At 46.9% G+C, this 20,480-nt stretch overlaps 2 protein-coding genes across 5 annotated transcripts in view; one reads left to right on the top strand and one right to left on the bottom strand.

Annotated features, from left to right (window-relative positions):
- Positions 1 to 3,914, bottom strand: part of KDM2B (lysine demethylase 2B) — a 104,598-nt gene extending 100,684 nt beyond the window's left edge. The window contains exons 1-2 of one of the 3 annotated variants that reach the window (XM_054289065.1): positions 3,777 to 3,914; positions 2,527 to 2,671 (exon numbers count right to left, since the gene is read on the bottom strand). In XM_054289065.1, coding sequence (XP_054145040.1) covers positions 2,527 to 2,671; positions 3,777 to 3,827 — 196 coding nt within the window. In that variant the 5' untranslated portion in view covers positions 3,828 to 3,914. Of the gene's footprint in view, positions 1 to 2,526; positions 2,672 to 2,850; positions 3,207 to 3,776 lie in introns of those variants that run through there. The other 2 variants (XM_054289066.1, XM_054289067.1) reach the window with 2 other exon arrangements.
- ORAI1 (ORAI calcium release-activated calcium modulator 1) lies at positions 3,282 to 20,151 on the top strand. 2 transcript variants are annotated; one of them, XM_054289073.1, is made up of 2 exons: positions 3,282 to 3,433; positions 18,243 to 20,151. In XM_054289073.1, exon 2 carries the CDS (start codon positions 18,249 to 18,251, stop codon positions 18,807 to 18,809), a length of 561 nt encoding a protein of 186 aa, XP_054145048.1. In that variant the 5' UTR covers positions 3,282 to 3,433; positions 18,243 to 18,248; the 3' UTR covers positions 18,810 to 20,151. The 2 variants fall into 2 exon arrangements, with proteins under 2 accessions (XP_054145048.1, XP_054145047.1); XM_054289072.1 differs by lacking the exon at positions 3,282 to 3,433 and adding an exon at positions 10,500 to 10,711.
- The last annotated feature ends 329 nt before the right edge of the window (positions 20,152 to 20,480 follow it).

Below are 20,480 nucleotides of genomic sequence, written 5' to 3'. Positions count from 1 at the left end.
CTGATAGGCAGATTTTACACAGCTCCTAGCACTTAGGAAGTCTGTGAAAAATGAATTGTGGGGAGTCACAGTATAATACACAATCAAAGTGAAAATTAAACATAAATTTGTCATGTTAACACTGGCCAGAATTACCTTGTTGCTCCTCTCTGAGGATTACCCAGGACTGGCCTTTCCCGGGGATTTCTCTATGCATGGCCTGACACAATAGCAGTGATTTGGGGATTAGAGAGGAAGTTACAAGGCAGCGATTTGGGTGAGCCATGGCTACAAAACCCCACACTCAGTTTGGAGCCTTTAGCCACAGGGAGCAGAGGAATTCCTGCAGCAGCCATGGACTGTTTCTATGGCTCTGCTATTCCCCCATTTTACAGGGAAAAATGACTTTTATAAAGCCTTTCCATACACTGCCTGGCAATGGAAAGCACTGCTTGACTGTCCAGCACTACAGAACGCCCTGCCAAAGCCAGAGCCCACTCCCTGCAGTTTATTCAGGCACACACTCTTGGTGCAGTTTAACTCCAAGACTCTTCCAGCTGTCCACACTCCCTGGGCCAGCACAAGCACCTCAGCCTGAGCTGCTATTCCTGATGTTTCTGTGCTCTAAAACCCACACTGAAAGCAAGAGGAGAGCCAGAGGCCAAACTCCCATGCCTGCACATGTACTGCCCTCTATTTTTACCTTTTCTTTGCTGTATTCAGTTAGTAATTATGACAAGTAGGGATGTAATGTTCCTACTTAAGAGTTACCAAACCAGAGCACTGTAATTATCCATTTACAGGAACATTAAAACTACAGAAAGTTTATTGCCACTAGTGTCAAAGTAAGTGTAATGAACCCTCCATTTAACTAAGGTTACCCAGTAAATATTTCTGTGCTAAATAAGTCATCCTTGCCCATAGGCATCCCCATTAAAGCTATTGCCTTTTGGTAAGCAATAAATAAACTACAGAGACTTTTCACAGACACTGATCCGAGTCAGAAAGTCAACAAACATCAGGAGTAATGTTGGTGGAAGAAGCAGAGGCACCTATGAAACCTTGCAGGCTAGACAAGTAGCTACAACAAACTGCATTTCAAGCCAAAATTCACACCACTTCAAGATGAGTTATCATTGAAAATAAAAACAAGGACATGGGAAAGGAAAAAAAAATATTGCTCAACTAATTCCATGTGTTCATGTAACTTGTTTTATTCTTGCCTACTACTGTCATTGTTTCGACCAGATTCAATTCAACTCTTAGGTTTATAGAGAAAAAAAGTAAACCAATAGTAAAAATAAAACCAGAGCAAATAGCAAGGCAGATCCTTTCTTTCTAATGCCCCAACAAAGCATTTAAATCCCTTGTGGGGTTGAACAAAGCCGACACAGACCACAACAAAATAACAAAAGACACTCATTTATTTTCAAGTTCCCTAGAAAGGAGAGAGCTGCCCAGAGATTTTGGAGCTGCCAAGCCAGGGAAGATGTGGATTGTGCTATCCTTACCATGGAGCAGTGGCAACCACTGGAGTGTTTGGAAGCTGAGGGTAGAATGCAATCATTTTCTGGAAAATTAATTAACATTTTCCAGCTAAAAAATAGTTGCTTGTGTTTTGTTTGGAGGAAGAGGGGTCAGGGTTGAGCTTATCTCCTAAACAAATACCTTCCTAAGTAAGATAGGTATTTAATTTCTCCACCACATCAACTTTTCTAAAAGGAGCTTAAAATGCTCAGGCAAAACTAAGCCTAAGGGAGAAAAGGAAATTTTCTAAACTCGATTAGTGGTTCCACACAGCTAGAGCAATTTCAGGAGGATTACAGCCAAAACTTCTTTCTGAGAAAGCCATCCTAAAGAGGCTCCTCAGTCAGGCCGAGTTTTGGCGATAGCCATGTGGGATTAGGGATCCGTGTCAGCAGCACAGCGGTAAATAAAGGTGACCCGCAGCCCCCGGCCCGCGATTCCCGGGCAGAGCTCTCCCGTTTCCCCGTGCGGCAGAGCGGGGCTGTCTGGCTCTGCTTACCCTCCAGAATTCCAGGCACCTCAGCAAAGCGAGGGGCTTTGGGGAGGGGAGCGCTGTAATTTAATATATGATAGACGCACAAAGAAGTTATTGACTTTAAAGTCTCCGAGCCGGGCGAACGGGCTCATCAATCGCACCCTTTCGCAAGAGGGGTCCTGCATTCAGGAGGGGGCGGAGGGGGAGCAGGAATCACCTCTGGCTAGGTGGGGGCTGGGGTTTCGGCCTCTCCCGTGCCAGGAGCTGATTCCTGCCCAGCCCGGTGCCGGCTGGGGGCACGGCGGGGGAGCTGCCATGGATCACCGCGCTCATCCCGCACCGCTCCGGGGCAAAGCCTCCCTCGGGGTGCGGGGGGCCGGGCCGGGCTGCAGGGCCCCACCAGCAGCCGCCCCCGGGTCCCCTCGGGCCGGCAGCGTCACCGGATCCCCGGGCCGGGGCGCGGGCGCGAAATCCGAAGCCCGAGCGGAGCCGCACGTGGAGGCGGCGGCGAGCGCGGCCGGACAGCCCCGGGCCGGCTGGGTTACCTTTGCCGTCCATGGCATGCACGAAATCCCCGTGGTACATTTTACTCTTTAATTTCTCTTCCAAATTGAAACTCCTGATGCTGACAATTTCCTCCACGTCCGAGAGGTCCTCGTTCTCATCGTACCGCCTTCGGCCGATGCAGCGCTAGAAAAGACACAAAAACCAAAGTAAAAAACATTGTCCGGAAAAGAAAAAAATCGAGGAAAGCACATGGATCGTGCACAACGGTTTGATAAACACATTCTAGGGGAAATAATTAAGATGGCAAGACACGAACTGAACAAAACCTGGACCCAAACAAGCTCCAACCCCGCTGTATGCACCTTTTCCATCCCGTGACACGGAACTCGGCAGGAATAACAGGTGCTTGGCTTCAGGAAAACTCAAACTTGGGCTGCTGAGCAGGGGCTGGCGCTGGAAGGCGAGCGGGGGACACGTAACTCGCCGACAATTCACAAGCTACAGCCCCGAAGCGTTTTGCAATCCCGTAAAAACCCTTGAACGGCGGTAAACGCTCGCTAACGACCCGATCATTCTTTTAATTATTATTATTATTATTGTACGTGAACACGAGCTAATTCCCCGGTGAAGGGAAGGGGGGCGAATCTTCGCATCTGATGCCCAGCATCCAGGTTTCGGTATTTACATAATCCGAGTGTTTCCATAGTCACACCGGAAGCGGCGATTTAAAAACCAGATCGCTTTATGTAACGCCGCGATGGATGCGCAGCCCCCGCGCTCCCCCCGCCGCCCCGCACGCTCCACAACGCCGAAAGCGCGGGGGTCCGCAGCACCGAGCCCAGGGCGGGGGATGTAGGCCCGGCCCGGCCGAGGCCGGTGACGCTGCCCCGGGGAAGCTGCGGCGGGCGCGGAGACGGGGCTGGAGGCGGCGGGGAGCGGCACAAGGTAGGTCCCCGGAGGAGCGGGGGGAGCCCGGTGCACCGGTTGCCGCCGGCGGCTCTGCCCCTCTCCCGGCAGCGCTCGCCCTGCGAACCCGCCCCGCAGCCCCGCGGACACGCGCGGTGGATCGGCGCAAACCCGCACGCACCGGAAAAAATAATGATCCATGATCGTCCCACCCTGCCCGTCCCTCGGCTCCATTCCGCCCCTTCCCCGCTGCCTCAGCCGCGCTCTTGCAAACTAAGTCGCTCCGCTGCCTACGTCCCACATGCATTTCTCCCTTTGCAAACAATTAAGCAAAATCAATTAAAAGGCACGAATAGGAAAGAGACCGAAGCCAGCTACACACCAATCTTCTTCCAGAGTCTTTCTTTGCCTCCATTTTTTTTGAGAGTTTCATCACTTATTTGTCAACAGTTCCTGTCCTGCATATTTGGCCCAAATGGGGAGGAGGCAAAACAAAAGCCATCCAGGGCTCGCTAAAGTTTTGCAATTTTGCACCAGGACTTTTTTTTTTTTGGGGGGGGGGAGAAAGGGGGAGGGCAGGGGAGGGGGGCGGCGGCGATGCCTTTTGCAAAGTCCTAAGGAACCATGTTCAGGCGCTGCGTGCGGAGCGGGGCGCAGGCGTCGCAGTGCCCGGAACGTAAACAGCGGCGGGGCCGGGGGGATGGCGGGGGGGCGGACCGGGGACACGGCGCGGTACCGGCCGGGCTGCCCGGGGCGGGCGGGGTTGATGTCCGGGGGCACGGCACAGCAGCGGGGCTGGGCTGGCCGGGATGGGGGGAACCCCGGGGTACCGAGGCGGTACCGGCGCTGGGCTGGCCGGGATGGGGGCTGGGTGAGATACCGGGGCGGTACCGGCGCTCTGCTGCTCGGGATGGGGGGGCTCGCCGGGGTACCGGGGCAGCACCGGCGCTGGGCCGGCCGGGATGGGAGGCTGGGTGGGATACCGGAGCGGTACCGGCGCTGTGCTGGCCGGGTACCGGGGCGGTACCGGCGCTGTGCTGGCCGCCGGCCCCGCCGTGCGGTGCTCGGTCACGAGTGCGCGGCACGCAGGCGCTGAGCGGCGGCGGGGGGACGGGGACGGGGCCCCACAAAGGCGCGGACGGTCCCTGGGCTGGTACCGGAGCCCCCGGGATGTGCCCGAAGAGTTGAGTGGTTCTGCTTAACCGGGGATAATTTGAGCTCCGCGAGTATGCCTGACTCCAACGGCGTAAAGCCGGGATGAGGAGTGGCGAATTAACCCAGCAAACACTTGAAAATAATCTTATAATACACGGACTTGGGTTAATTGCGGCGGTGGCTTCGCTCCGTGCCTCCGGCACACGTGCGGGGCCGCTCGGCGCGGAACGCGCACCCGGCCGGGGCCGGCCCCGCTCCCGGCGCTGCACCCACGTGCCCGCCGAGAGCCGGCCATAAAATCCAGAATGTATTGTAAATAGTGCTGAACGGGTGCTAAATAAACCCAAACTGCTCTCGCAATATGCATGTACAACAGGTAGTTAGAAATCGCATGAAAAAGAAGGAAAAAATGCCATAAAGTAGCTGGTGATACAAAAAATCTGCAGGATGGAGATCCTGCAGTTCCTAAAACTATCGGCGGGTCTCATTTCTACAACACCCCCTAACATCTACTCTGAATTGATGCTGAGCAAGTATTGGGACCATCTGATTGCAATAGCAGGGTCAGAGTGCAGGTTTTGAACAGCCCCCAGGTTCCACAGCGTGGCTCCTCTCTGAAGTGACATCCTTTACTTCCCCTCCACATCCCCCAAGAAAGGAACATCAAAGGATACCCAGACCAGAGTCGGGGCTGATGGCTTTGGCAGTGCTCCTCTGGTTTGCTTTTTGCAATCAGTTAAGCATCCTAGGTATTATATGAAATATATTAAGTGTTAATGCAAAATTTAAAACACATTAAAATTCAACTTTGCAGGCCTTGCCGCTGATCTCTTTGGAACAATCCCTATTTTAATGATCCATGGATAAAGGCAGGAGAGGATGGAGTCCTAACAGGATTTAAGGCAGCAAGCTTCTCCTTCTGATTCTGCCAAGAACTGTTTGCAGAATCTTGAAAAATCATGTAATCTTTCTCTAACATCTCCCTGTTTGCAGATGATTGAACTTTATTATGGTATGGAAGTGTTTTATAGGCTATATATTGAAGTGTGGATTCCAGATGTCTGTTGGAGCAAGTGCATTATTAATCCATAATCCTGAGGAGATATATACATATCTCGACCTTTCAGCCAAGATTACTCAATCTTAAAATTAAATACATGTGTACATCTGTAGGATTGAGGTCAGAATACAAGATAAATGGATGTTACTAGAGAATCATCAGACAAAAACCACATCATCCATCCATGCTGCAAAAGTCTACCAAAAGAGACAGAACAGAGACATAAAAGAAAATCAACTCATTTTTCTAAATATTTTTTTTGGACATGGACAATCTGAGACTCTTGGTGTATCAAGCAAACCCACCAAGGCTGTATCCATCACATACACCTGGAAACATCAGAGCACATTATGGAAGCGTGGAAGTAAATGTTTCAGAAACAACACAGTTTCTATCTATAGATCTCCAAAAATAGAAGACACTTTTTAAAGCTTGTTTTAAGACAGAAATTATACCTACTCAGCTACAGTTCATTATACCATGGAAATAATCTGTGTCAATAACAAAAAACTTATCCCAAACTTAAAATAACTGGGGAAAAAAAAGGGGAGGGGAAATGTGTAGGTTGTGGACGATGAGAATATCCATATCCACAGCTGTATTAGACAGGATAAAAACATTTAGAAGCAATATTAAATTCCCATGCTTAGTGCTGGCTGGTGAGGGTTGGGGCTGGTTTTCCCTCTGAGCAGATCATGGCACTGTTTTCCAACCAGTGCCCAGAGCTGGGCCCCTTCAGGCAGTGCCTGGATGGGACATCCCAGGGCTGACACAAGCCTGGCCTTCTTCACAGTCAGAAATATGGGAAAAACACTTAAAAATGCTCTGCTTTTCTGACACTGTGATGTAGTGTCAAAACCACAGCATCAGCTGTGGAAAGGGAGTGGTGGTCACTGAGAAAGTGGCTGGGCTGAACTCTGAAAAAAACACTAAAACTTTTTTTTTGCTGGATGTTAATGTAGCTTAAATTATTTAAGATCTAATCATGCCAAGGCGCTGGATCCTGACCTCGTTAGCTCGGAACTGGGAGCTGTCATTTAATTAATGTTGTACTGCAGGGCTCATGCTGAAACCAGAGCTGAAGTTCTCTGCTGGGGAAGGCTCTATGAAGGCATGGGATCATTTCACCCCACTGAGCTTTAAAGCAGTTAGTTCCCATTGCCCAGAATGGACTGGACTAATCTTAAACCATTTTTTCAAACACTGTTTATCCTGTAAGATCTACCATTCTGTACTTTCTTTACCTTGGGTTAGGATGGAAGATGAGATATTTAAGTATTTCTCTGTTTTATGAAGGAAGCTGAAATACAATTTTTCTAGACATGGTAGATCAAAATCTTTCCCCTGCAGAAATTCCATCAACTAAATGTTAAGCTCTGCTGTAGATGGGATTTGCAAAGATGTTTCCCTTAACCTCCCTGGCAAAGCTATATTTGCCTTTGCAAGTTCCAATGTGTTGTTTTTAATGCAGATCTACCATGACTTCCACTTTGTGGTGGCTTGATTTGGTTGGGTGCAGTAACAGGAACAAATGGAAGTGCTGATTTGCATGAGAAGCTGGAGATCCGTTCTAGCAAAGCTGCTCTGCCAGGGCAGCACCTCGGTGTGCTCAGCACCGGATCACATTAATCACAGGGTACTCAGCCAGCCTATTCAGCCTCCTACAGAAAATACAGAAGTACATTTTTAGCAGAAAAAAAGAACTGTGAGTATCCTTGTGACAGTGTACAGATTTCTCAGGGCTTTCTGGAAAGAAACTTGGACTTCTGCCACCTGCTCCGATTGTGTTCATGCATAAATGATCCAGAGAACGGGTTGACATTACCTCTAATTAGGGGTAATAACAGCCTGCTGCTGAAAGGGCCCGTTCCCTTTCTCCTGCATGTACATCCCTCACTTCTCCTGCTTTGGGTCTGGTGGTGCTGCAGCCACGGGGACAGTCAGTGCAGTGACCCGATCCGGCAGCAAACTCAGCCATTAAGAAAAAAAATAAATTTATTTCATTAGGTCAATCCAGTGAAGTTCTGCAGCCATTTGATCGGCGCGATGCACAGGCTGCAGAGGGCCGAGATGAAGGGAGAGGGCAGGACACACCCTTTTGGTGGCCTTCTGCAATTGCACGGGTCACAGGTGACAGCAAACCCCGGCCCTGAGCCCCGGCGTGACTTCAGAAGAACTCCTTGAAGCATTTCTAAGAGTTAATTAAGCATGGCTGACTCTTTTAGTTTCAGCTCACTCCGGAGTGGCAGTGTAGAGGTGTGTCATAATGAGTGATAGAGTTGGAAATAATTTATCGTGTTTAGTTTGTCCCTCAGATGGAGCTGTAAAATGGACAGCGAGGGGAAAGGGTGCACTGCTGTGGTCCTCGTGTTGATCCTTAATGCATTTTTTCTGTTTAACAATTTGATTTTTCTTTTCTATCTTACAGGAAAGGAATGTTTATTTCAAAGCTACAACACTGAGGCTTGGAATCTCAAAATGACACATGGGTCTGGTTTGGAAAAGGGCATGAGATGAAATGCCTTTGCTGATTCTCCAGGTCCTTTTCATACTGTTTCTCTGAATGAAATACAGACTCAGCAGAACCTCAGTGTTTAATGTTGTTGTATCTTTCAAAGCCCTTTCCAATAAACAGGAATAAGAGTGATGGACAGGAAAATAGAGGAACAGTGAGTTCAAAGAGTCTGTTTTAATACAATTATTTAGAAAGACACTTGAATCCTTGTCAGATGTATGTCTCTTGCAGGTGGTTCTTTTTTAGAGAAATCTGATTTTAGGGCACAGGTCAAGACCTAGTGCAGTAGTACTCTCTCATGATGTGACAGTTCAACCATAATTTTGCACAGAAACAAGAAGAAATTGTGAACAATCCACACTGGTTAAGTACATGTACATAAACATTGGTCATAGCTTATGAGCAGCAATGCAAAATATTTTTAAGTATATAATTCCAGAGGATAGAGACTTAAATGTTTTTCTGAGATGTGGAGGAAGTTCTAGTTACTGTTTTTGAGGGTTATCATATCTCCCAAGAAAAAAGTGATAAAAAATGATAAATCCCAATTGGTTTGCTCTTAGCCTCAGGCACCAGTGGGAGACATAGAGAATGTTGATTGTGGGGTGGTCTGTTCTGTTTTTTTTTGAGGAGGGGGTTAATAATTAAAGCACACCAAAGAAAGAGTAGTGTTTTATAATCACAGACTCATTTAAGTTGGGAAAAATTTTAGGATGATCAAGTATAACCACAAACCTAACACTGCCAAATTTTAACTTATGCTGGATTTCCACTCAAATGGATCCTACACAGCAGTACTGTCACCCAAAGAAGAGAAAGATTGTGGCCAAAATTCTGTGGAGTCTGTGATAGCACAGCCGAGGCTTTTATGGAAAGACTTAAGTTAAACTCATTCTTCTACTGAGGTGTTTTAATGCCCCTGTAGATAAAAATCTCACCCGAAGTTGTTTATAACAAGAGAGCTGTGTTTATTTCCTGAGAAGGAATGAGATCAAATCTACGGTACAGGCGATGCCTCTGAAGACTTCAAATCCTTACGATTATTTTTCTTGGATGTTTTCACTACATCTTTTTAAAAAGAATGCCTTGTACATGAAAAGCATCAAGTGACCTTGTTGGTATCGATTGTCGTTCCCTTTGTTGTGCTTAAGGAAGTGAAGGATCTTGCAAATCAGAAAGGTGTGAAGAACAAAGCAAAAATGTTAAAGACAATCTGCCGTGATTTTCCTACTTGTAAATAAGGTGGGAAATGTCAAAACAATACAAACTAACGATGCTTTTGATTGCTAATGGAACAAGTGTGGATTCATCTCCTAGGTGACCATCAATGTGCCTCTTAAGAGTAAAAGTATCCTTGTCGAGTACTATTTATATTGTTAAAGTCCTATTTTTCTTGAATACAAATTGATAGCAACAGGTTTGTTTCTTACATATCACTTAAGTCTCCTGATGCACAAATGTGATGTGGCACAAGCAATGTATTACCTCACCTTTTCAGAAATCACCTCCAGAACTCTGCCAAGCATTCACCAGGGAGTTCTGCTCTATGCCTCAATTTTCCCTCTGTAAAACACAGAAAAAATGAATTATGGTTTACAGGGTGTATGTGAACCTGGTAATAAAAAATCTTTCAACACTGGCATGTGTAGATGTTGAAATGTTCTGCTTAATCAACCTTATCAAGTGCTTGCTGATAAAGGCAGGCTTATCAAGAGCTCTGGGCCTACGAAATGTTGTGAAAAACCCGAACTACGTGACAAAGGGTTAGCTGGGGCAGTTTTAATTAGAAGAGAGGGTGGCTGTTCTAACCGGTCTGGATCCCTGGATCCACATGTTCTGTCCGGTCTGGACAGGTGTAGGTTGGATGTTGAAGCATTTTAGGACGGGGCACTAGAGAAGGAAGAGGCTGAGGCAGAGCTTTGTGCTTTGTTCTGAAGGACGTTCTGAGGGATCGGGTCCGCCCTGGGGAGTGCAGGCGCTCGGGCACTGGGCTGAGGGGCACAAACCCACCGGAAACTGCAGATTACTGTCAGCGGCACTCGGGCTGAGCTGCTCACCCGGGGAATGCGGCGGGGGCTCGGGGAGGGGTTCGGGCGGGGTTCGGCCCCACAGAGCCCCCGGGCCCTCAGCGCCCTCTGGGCCCGCGGCTCTCCCGCCGTGGCGCCCCCTGGCGGCGGGTGGCGCAGGGGGCACAGCGCCCGCTCGGGCTGAGGCTCGGGGCTGCCGGGAAGCGGCGGGGCGGGGCTGGGGGCGGGGCCTGGCGGCGCGGACCAATGGGAGGCGGCGGGGCGGGCCCGGGGCGGGGTGCGCAGGCTCGCGGGGCGCGCGGCGGGCGCGGCCCCGGGGCGGCAGAGCCGCGCTGCCGCCATGGGGTGTTAGCGCGGCCGGGCCCGCTCCGCCGGAAAGCGCCGCCACCGCCCGCCGGCCCCGCTCCGCCTCGCTCTGCTCCGCTCCGCTCCTCCGCCCCGAGCCCATGAGCCTGAACGAGCACTCGATGCAGGCGCTGTCCTGGCGGAAGCTCTACCTGAGCCGAGCCAAGCTGAAAGCCTCCAGCCGTACCTCCGCGCTGCTCTCCGGCTTCGCCATGGTGAGCGCCCGGCCTGGCGCGGCGGGCGGGGGGTGGCACGGGCCGGGAGCGCTGCCGCCGCTTCTGCTTCTCCCGCCGGCGCGTGCTGCGGTGAGCACGGGGAGCCCGGGCCCGGCGGGGAGCGGGGCGGGCGCTGCTGCTGCCGCCGCCCCGGAGCGCCCGGCCCGCCCCGCGCGGCGCTCCCGGCAGCTCGGCAGCTTCGGTAGCGCGTTTGTTTTGGAGCGCGTCCTGGCACGAGCTCAGAGCCGCCTCTTGGCTTTTATCTCCGCCAGATAATGCAAGATTTAGATGATTGTTACGTGTTTAGCCCGTGGAGGATGCTCGGGACCGCAGAAGCCGCGTGTGCCGTGGGCAGCTCGCTGGGTGCGCGGTCACCGCTCCGTGTTCCGGTGCCGGGAGCCGAGGGCCGCGCACGGAGCCCCGCACGCTGCTCCGCTTGCGGGGTTTCCATCCCGCTCCTCTCCCAGCGAGGGCAGGGGCAGCTGTTGCGCTGCAGCTGCTTCTAAATAAACCAAGTAATAACAGCCGATTAAAGTTTGTGATGCCGCTCAGGCTCATCCATCATCAGTCCTTTGCAGTTGCGAGGTTTCTAGTTTTTATTTAAGGAAAACTTGATTGTTACTTGGTTTGGAATTTAGTGCGTGGTTTAGAAACTTTTTTTTTAATTCGTATGTATTTTCTTTCGAGTTATATTTGAAGCGCAGTCTAGTTACCCGAATTGTGTCATATGCGAAAGTTCCGAATAATTTGAAATACAGTAACTCACAGACTTCCTCATCTGCCCAGACATCTGACATGCAAAGCTGCAAACTGCCCTCAGCCCCCTTTATGCAGCGGTTAAAAATGCTTCACGGCTTATAAATTCGCAATTTAACTCCTCTGACTTACTTTATTTTGATTTTTTTTGCCCCGCTGTTAACAAACCGAGTATTTTCAGCGGTTAAATCTGCTCCTTTCCAGAGCCATTGTTCCATTGATGCTGTTGGATAACACAGCAGCCTGCTGACGGTCAAATAAATGTCAGTGTCCTCCTTCACTGGCTAAAAACAGCGCGCAGCTCTGGGGAGGCGGCGGAGCGCTGCCCGTGACTGACGGGCGGCTCTGGTCGCGCTTCTCCTTGGGGAGCGCACCCGGCCGCAGCTCACACGCCGCTCTGATCGTGGCTTCTCCTTGCTGAGCTCCCGTTCTGCCTCTCGGAGCGGTTTGTGGCTGCTTGAGTCAGCTCTTTACATCGAGAGAGAACGTGGGGAAAAATCTGTTTGTTGGGGTTTATAAATTTTCCTCTAAGGGAGGTCGCATCTCAGTGTAAATGCTGTTGGTTTAAGGTTATACTTAACGTCTTGACTTCTTTGGTTTTTCTCTAATTATATGTTCTGTGGACTCAAAATCCGTGGAGGTATGAGGTGAGGCTTCTACTTGTTCCTTAATTCAGTTCTCTAGAATTCTAGGGGTTCAGTCTCCTGCTGTTGAAAACTGCTGCTTATGAATTTGTTGCTTAAGGTATTTCTGGAAATTTGTTCCAAGTAAGAAAATCCCTAATTGCCAGGAATGTTACATGTAAACGTTCATATTTAAGTTTTTCCAAAGAGAAAAATCCACTTATTTTTCTTCCCTTTAACAAGTTCAGCATGGAAATCCACCCGTAGTGTCTTTGCTTTTGCGCTGACAGACTTAGTCCCAGTCCTCTAGCTAAGACTTCCTAATCTTGGTTCAGAAGAGCTGAGTTAACTTTCGAGTATTTTTAGATGTCTTTTAAAAACTTTGCTGATCTTTTAGAGTTGTTCCTCTGCCTTGAAAAGCTGGGCTGTTCTGTCACCCTGTGCATTGTTTACTGACTGCAGTTCTTTGGCACCTGATACTCAAACTGCTGAAATACATTCTAGGCTTGGATCAGAGCTGGCAACAGAAATGCAGGGTCATTGTTCCTCTCCTTTCCTTATCAGGCAAGGAAGAAAGAGCTTAAGTGACACATCCAGGACCACCCAGTGAATTGATAGGAATTGTCAGAGGAGGAACGAGCTGGTTTCCATGCCAGCCCCATTGATCCTTGCTCTTTGATTAAAGAGTGCTTGCATCCTCGAGTCGAAGCTGAGTTTATCCCCGTTGAACTGCTCCCTTTCCATGGACTATTTTTATGTCTAGCTGCAGCCATTTTGCAAGGCTGATTCCCTCAGGATTGGTGATGTGCCCTGCTGGAATGAGGCATGCCAAAGGCATTGCTGGGGTCACTGAGGTGCAGTGTGAAACACTCAGCAGGTTTCAAACCCTGAAGTGTTGTTTCCTGAGAGAAGATTAAAAACCTGTTTTACAATAAGTTTTGCTTCAGAGCTTCGCATCAGGATTTGCTACCGTGTGTGAGCTTCAGAAACAGTTGCAGGGCCTGGTGATGGCAACTGGTGTGAGAGCTGAGCTCCCCCAGTGAACCTGAGCATTTCCTTCACTCAGGTTTCCATGGATGCTGTCATCCAGTGCCATATGTCTGAGGGAAAATCCATGAAGTTTATAACCTCATTTAGTACACTTTTCCAGTTTATGGAGCCAGCTAGTAGTATCAATCCCCCAAACTGTTAGAGGTAGAGAAAGAAATTATAGATTGTAGGGGATGTGTAGTGCATTAAAGAATGGAGGATTCATTCCATACACTGGTGGGGGCATCAGATATTTCTCACTTCTGTATTATAACCCAGATATTGGTTATAATTGGTTGCATGATCTTGCCTCTCATGCTTGGCCTTATCTGTTTTTATTTTTTACAGTGAAGAGCCTGCTGGCAGGTTATTTTTGTCTGAACAGTTATTCTGACTTGTTGGCATCATTTTGTCACCAAGGATGCATAACACAGTAGCATGACAATTGTACAATATGGGAATCAGAAACCATAGGAAAGTTGTTAAATGCCACTAGTTATAAAACCAGAGAACTCCACATCTCCTCCTGCCACCAATTAACAGCTTTGTGGAAATAACTGAGTCAGAACTATGGGTCTGAATTATACACTGTGGTTGGCTTCCTTATATGTAGGATTCAGAGGTTGATATTTACCAGCAAGCTGTTTTCTTTTAAATATCTCTATGGTCCAAGCTGGCTGGGCTTTGTCTGGATGGGATAGATATGCTTCAAATATTGAATATCATCAAAGAACTGTCAACTCTTGCCTTTGAAATATGGCCAGTATGGTCTCCTGAAGACAGCTTCAGTCATGTTCTGCAGAAGACTGACTGCAGAGATAAATATTTATGAAATTGATTTCCATAAAAACAGTTGGAGCTGAGGTAAGTTAGGTGTGACCTGGGGCCACTGGTGTCAGCTGTACAGGTGTCTTTGTCTAGTAAAGGTCACTTGGCTGTTCTAAATTCTAAAACAGTCTCTGTAGAAGTTTTTAAGTGGTATTTAGCTGGGTTGCTGGTAGAATAGCATGAAACAGTGGCATTTTGTAACCTGCAGGGAAGAGCTACAGGCCCAGTTTTGTGGCTTCTGCTTCCACTTAACCTTCTGTAACACTGCTGCACTTACAGGTTACAGCTGTGCTGGAGAATCTTCCCCATGCAAAAAGTTTCTTCTGTTCCAGTGACAAAATGAAAGTTTTGTGCCTCCTTTACCATCCCTGTCTCGGTTATAGATGAACAAGGCAGGCAGTGTGGAGTGTTTGGGCTCCTGCTGTTCTGCCTTGGAGCAGCTGTGGGTGGCTGCTGTAGTTTGGAGGATGTAAAGAGGATACTGAGCCTCTGGATAATCTGAACTTGTATTTACTGAATGGATTTGCTGTATGTTACACTGTGTAGAAGAATTACCTCCTCAAGATGCATTTGCTCCAATCACATGGGTATTGCCTTTTCATGTTTGCTAGCAAAATAAAATGAGATCCTGTATTTGTATTCCAGTGTCAGCATCAGCAAATATTAATGTGTTTTGCCATTCTGCAGCAAACAATAATCTGCAGAGTCGAAATCCTGGACTAATGGATGAATGATGCTTAGTTTCCCTTCTGTATGAAACCAGTAAATAAGATCATTATTTTGACTTATCTGCTTTTAATTTCCGGTGAGTTCTTCTGGCTCATACAGAGCCTCTGTATGAGTTGTTTATAACTCTTTATGAATGGTGCAGACAGTCTGTGAGAGCCTGGCTCTGTGCCTCTGTCTCTGGAGTGAATTGTACTGTCAGGAGAACAGGGAGCCAGCCAGAGGAGCTGATTCCCAGTGATGCTCTGACACTCAGCTCATTATTGAGTTTCCTCTGGGGTCCCACCCATAGACAAGCAATGATGGATGGGCCTCAAAAATGCAGTTGTGATGTTTGATCAACACAGCTTTCTTTTTAGCCATTCCTGACGTGCTAGACTGTACAAGATGAAGTCCCAGTTCAGGGTTATATTCCCACCAGCCCAAGCTCAGAGGCATCTTTGTGGGGAAGGGAAGGAAGTAAATGATAAATAATAGCTCATAGATAATACAGATTTACTTGAGATTAGGCATTTTGTTTCCTTTTCTCTACAGCACTGTCTACTGATCTGAAAAAGATGTAAGCCTGTGATTTTAATTTAAGAGCAGGAGCTTTATTTAAGCCCCTCTGGTCTAATAAGACATGGGAGCCTTATGAATAAGTAAGTGAAATGAACTTGGTCAGTATACTGAACTTGAATAGAAGTTGAAGTGCAGATTTTTCTAGAGGGCAAATTGTTAATTTTCCTGCAATATGGTTGTAATCAGGCTGCTGTGACTCTGAAATCCAGGACTGTTAAAGGCTTAACAGAGTTATGTGCCAAAATTCAGTTATCTTCTCAAAACATCTGAATGCCCAGCATTTTTAGGCTTATGAGAGATTCAGTCTTGTGTCCTGATGTCATGAGTCGTTTAGTTTTGTCAAGAAGCTGTACTTCAGATGTACAGCTTTGTCAAGAGCCGTAGTAAATCTGTCAGTCATATCTTTAGGATGATCTGAAGTTAAAGTTAGCTCTTCTTTGAAGCAGGGATTAGCCCAGATGACCTCCTGAGGTGTCTTCAGCCCACGTTACACTGTGATTACGCAGCAAGGCAGGGCACTTGCAGCTCAGCAGCTGCACGGTCAAATCCTGCAGCAAGTGTTCAGAGAAGCTTTGAAAGTGGTGCAGGATAAAGTGCTAAAAGTGTTGTATTGGAAAGTGTGCAGCCACTGACGACAGTTCCTGGCCTGAGCAGCTCCTCTGAACAAGCAGAGCAGGAACATGTCCTGCCTGCAACGTTGGCATGTACCTGTGAGTTCAGGCTTTGTGTGAATTTGGATGATATCAGGTGACCTCATCAGGGCCCTGTTCCTGCAGGTATTGCTTTACAAGAGCAGTTGTGATCTGTTTATTTTGAACTTGCAACATGAGCAAAGGAGGGAAGAACTTCTGACACTTGGTGTCTCTGTTAGAAAACAGGCACAGGCCCTCATGGTGAAAAATGAAACTTTTTGTTTTAGGTGCCTGGCTCAAGCTTGGCTCAGGAAGGAAACTCGGAGTTGAAAAGAGTTGGCAGTTTTTCTGCTAGTTTACATTGAAAGAGTTCCCAAGTTAGCTTTGCTGAGAGTTTGAGGAGACAGAAAACATGAACTGATTTTTTGCTTATGGGTCAGGCTGGGGTTACTCTGCCAGGCATGAACACAAGGAGCTCAAAATCAGATGCTTGATTTCATTAGTATGGAGGCGTTGATAAATGGAAATATCAAATGTCTTCAATGTTTGGCAAACTAAATACAATCAGTTCTTAAAATAAAATAAAGCCTTCATCTCGTGAAGCTCTTTAGTGCCATGTTTATGTTATACTCAGAACTAGGATGAAGGATTAAAGTGTCTTGTCATGCTGCATGGCTTCGAGTCTAGGCACAGCAGAAGACTTACAAGAAAAATCTTTAAGTATGAAAATGAATCCTCAGTGGTGAAGGATTGCAATTGTTCTGTGAAAAACACAGGAAGCCCAACATCCCACGAGTACAGTGAGACTTAACAAGCAATCCTGCAGAACAGAGACCTGACAAGCAAATGTTTATCCTCTCAATCATGAAGTTTCCCACAGCTGAAAAATGGTATTTTTAAATCCTCGAGCAAGGACTGTATATGCATTAATATAATTTCAGAACACTTGGAAACTGCTTGCTAGTTGGCTGGGTTGTTAGGCTAATGGCAATAAAAGCTTTCAATAAAGGAATTAAACAATTGGCAAACGGCCTTGAATGCCTGTTGGAACATGTCTGAGCAAAACCCTGGGTTGCCTTAATGTATTGGGAGCATTGGTGATTCAGAGTTCTGCTGTCCTGGAACATGGGTAAGGTGGGATCCAGGACTGGGTGAGCTTGGCTCAGCTCTTGCTAAATAGTGAGGGCTGAATGTTCCTGCTGCTTTTGCAGCTGTCTTTGAGCCCTGGTTTCCATGCCTCCCTGCACCTGGATTACCCATGGATCTTTCTGCCTATCAGCTTGATGTGCTTATATTTCAGATTACTGTCAGGTTTCTTCCTCTGCATTTTACCTGTATTTTGTCTGTTTAATGAATTTTTTTGAGAAAGAGCACTGAATGTAGGGACCTTTGTGCATTATTCTCTCTTTGGAACTATCCTTTGTCTGAAAGGCAAATTTATCAGGAAAGATCATTTCAGGAGAGCTGTTGGGATTAATGTCACTCATCAATTGCACATATGCACAAAACCACCTGGCAGTTTTAAAACCAGCAAAAAGGCATTCTAATTAATTTTATTTGTCAGAATTACTCCAGCTGGTTTTATGAGCTTCCTAGGGCTGTTATTTAATCTGATTTTTTTATTCCTTAGGCACAGGCATGCATGAGATCTAAGGTTACAAGAAGGTCATGGCTGCATGTGGTAGTGGAGGGCTGGAACATCTTCATGAGTAGCCTCATCTTTGGGGGAGCAGTGATGCCTGGGAGCATTGTGTTATCTTTTCTGGAGATGCCTTTCCTCCAGTCTCCAACAGGCTTGCTTGGCTGCCATGGGCATTTGGAGACTCAGATTTTGAGTCTGTGTTCCAGAGTCCATTTAAATACTTGAGTGAAAGAATATAGCTGAGAGCCCCGTGGAAAGGGGATCTTTCTCATGAAAGATTTCTGCACTTTAGAACTTAAACCCAAACATCCAAGGAGAAAGGACCACCGAGGTTGTTTCAGGCAGTCCCCTGCTTTCACAGCCTTTCACAGACACTTCAAATACTTCATAAGTAAAGATCAAAAGCTGTGTCTCTGATATAACACAAAAGAAGAAATATTTCACTTAGGGAGTCCAAGGATGCTTTGCTGGCATGAGCTGAAGGTGGCAAGGTGGTTGTGGGTTTGCTCTACAACAGAACAGTAAGTATGAAAACAGTGATCTTTGCTTGATGGCTCAGACCTAAATTTGGACCTAATGAAGAGGATGCAGATTGACATGAAGGAAATGTAAATACAGACTTACTTTGTTTTTATCAGATGATCTTCCAGAAACATGGTGTAAACTTTGAATAACCTTACAGTCAAATATTATAAGATGTAGGTAACTGCATCTCTCTCCCCCTTCCTTTTCAGGTGGCTATGGTGGAAGTTCAGCTTGACCCAGACCACGACTATCCTCAGGGGCTCTTGATAGCCTTCAGTGCCTGCACTACTGTGCTCGTTGCAGTTCACCTTTTTGCACTCATGATAAGTACCTGCATCCTGCCAAACATAGAGGCTGTTAGCAATGTGCATAACCTCAACTCTGTCAAGGAATCTCCTCACGAGCGCATGCACCGGCACATTGAGCTCGCCTGGGCCTTCTCCACTGTCATTGGGACTTTGCTCTTTCTTGCAGAAGTGGTGTTACTGTGCTGGGTCAAGTTCCTTCCTTTAAAGAAGAAAACTGACAACACCCCACAGAGCAACAGTTCTACCATCACATCAGGGCAGGCAGCAGCCATCGCATCCACGTCCATCATGGTGCCCTTTGGATTGATTTTCATTGTGTTTGCAGTCCACTTCTACCGGTCCCTGGTGAGCCACAAAACAGACAGGCAATTTCAGGAACTCAATGAACTTGCTGAATTTGCACGGCTCCAGGATCAACTGGATCACAGAGGTGATGCTGTCACCTCAGCTGTCACCAATTTTGTGTAAACCTGTGCTTAAGAAAATTAACCCACTCTTCTGCTTCTGCCTTATGGTGACTCCCTGTGGATGAACTGGTTGAACTGCTGATTACTGTTTAAAGAATAATTATAAATATTGTTCTAACCCTTTAGAGAGGGAAAAAATGTTCCTTTCATACAAGTTTTGCTATCTGAAGGAATGGATGGTGGGGTGTGATTGCACTGCATGTGCAGCCCTCCTCCTGTGAACACTGTCTCGCATCTTTCTCGTTAGTGCTGAATGGTGGCTGTATAAATACATGGAAAATAACATTGTACATTTGGGTATTTGTTAGGAATGGATAGAGAAGTTGTGGATTTTTTTTCTCTGTTTATCTGATGTTGGCATTTACTAGAAGATACTGCTTGTCCTATCCATATTGCATGGCATGATACAAATTACTTGGGACATGCAGCAATTAGCGCTCGGTTTCAGCGCTAGCGCTGCTCTCCCTGGAAAGCCTGACAGATGGTAGGAGTGAAAGCTTTCCCAGCACTTTCCCCAGTATGTTTTGCTGCCAAGTAATTATTACTTTGCTGATTTCTCCAGTGCCTTTTTCCCGTGGCACTTACACATTTTGTAACTTGCTAAACACCCAGGACTAAACTTACTGCGATGTGGTGTGGCCACATGAGTAGGAATGAGACTCGACTCTTCTCTTCCATGGAAGAAAATAAAAGCAATAACTGTTTTTTAAAGTTCTCATGAGCTGGCACATATTATCTGGAGAGATAGATTTGCCTGTTTCTCTTTGAAGAATCCTTTTTTAAAAAGAAGGAACTAGATGGAAATTATCACTGGATAATTTTTTTGCTTGAAAATCAGAACCACTGCTGTTTCTTTTCCAAGCCAAAGTAGTAATTATTTTATACTTTTATACTGAAAAAATATTTTTAATAGATCCTCAGAAACAAGCAGCAAAAGGTGCTTTCTCTGTGTTGGATTCCCAAGTAATTAGCTATGCCTTGGTCTTCCTTGTTTAGAAAAGTGTTCTCCTTGCTGACGTGTTGTATTTAATAACTCATTACACATTTTTGCTTCCAAAGGATCTGGAAGACAACTTGATGTATATTTATTTATGAAAGTAGGTTATTTGTAATTAATACTGCTGCTTTCTTTCGGACACCTCTGTGACAGCAAGGCTACTGTGTTCATTTCCTCTGAGCAAAACCCTCCATTTGATAAGAGGTTTGCCCAGGAAAGATTCCAGCAGTTGTCCTGGGCTGCTTCAGTAATTCTGGCTATGTCTAGGAGTTGAATTTTTTGGAGCACAGTTCTTCTGTAGAGTAGCTTTGGGCTTTCATGGGTAAAAGCTGTTTTTTGAACACAAACTGAGACAAGTTTCAAGCCAAAGGGGAAAAAAACCCCAACAAACTAGCTATCACTAGTCATAGCTATCCCTGTGGAATAGAACCCTGGGATTTTGCCATGAGACAGGAGGGACTGTGACAGTCCAGTGAACTGTGCCTGACAGCCTGGGCTGAACCTGGTCTCTCACACCAAGCTCCAGCTCAGGTTATTCCAACATATTTGCAATCTGCACCAAGTGCCTGTGGGGTTCAGGTGCAGTGTGGTTACTGCTGAAGCAGATGGGAGCTGATCTCTCCTGTCAGCAGCACTGCAGTGCAGAGTGTTGACAAGGTCACCTGTGGTGCCTTT

This window comes from Melozone crissalis, unplaced genomic scaffold (genome assembly GCF_028551555.1).
Source record: "Melozone crissalis strain CALT ecotype California unplaced genomic scaffold, PUWL_Pcris_2 ptg000063l_1, whole genome shotgun sequence".
NCBI classification, from domain to species: Eukaryota; Metazoa; Chordata; class Aves; order Passeriformes; family Passerellidae; genus Melozone; species Melozone crissalis.
This window is presented reverse-complemented; position numbering and strand designations above follow the sequence as displayed.

Bases quoted from the DNA above. Each gene is read 5' to 3' on its own strand.
- ORAI1 (XM_054289072.1), top strand. From the start codon at position 10,598: ATGAGCCTGAACGAGCACTCGATGCAGGCGCTGTCCTGGCGGAAGCTC. The intron at 10,712-18,242 runs GTGAGCGCCCGG...CTTCCTTTTCAG, and splicing joins TGCTCTCCGGCTTCGCCATG to GTGGCTATGGTGGAAGTTCA.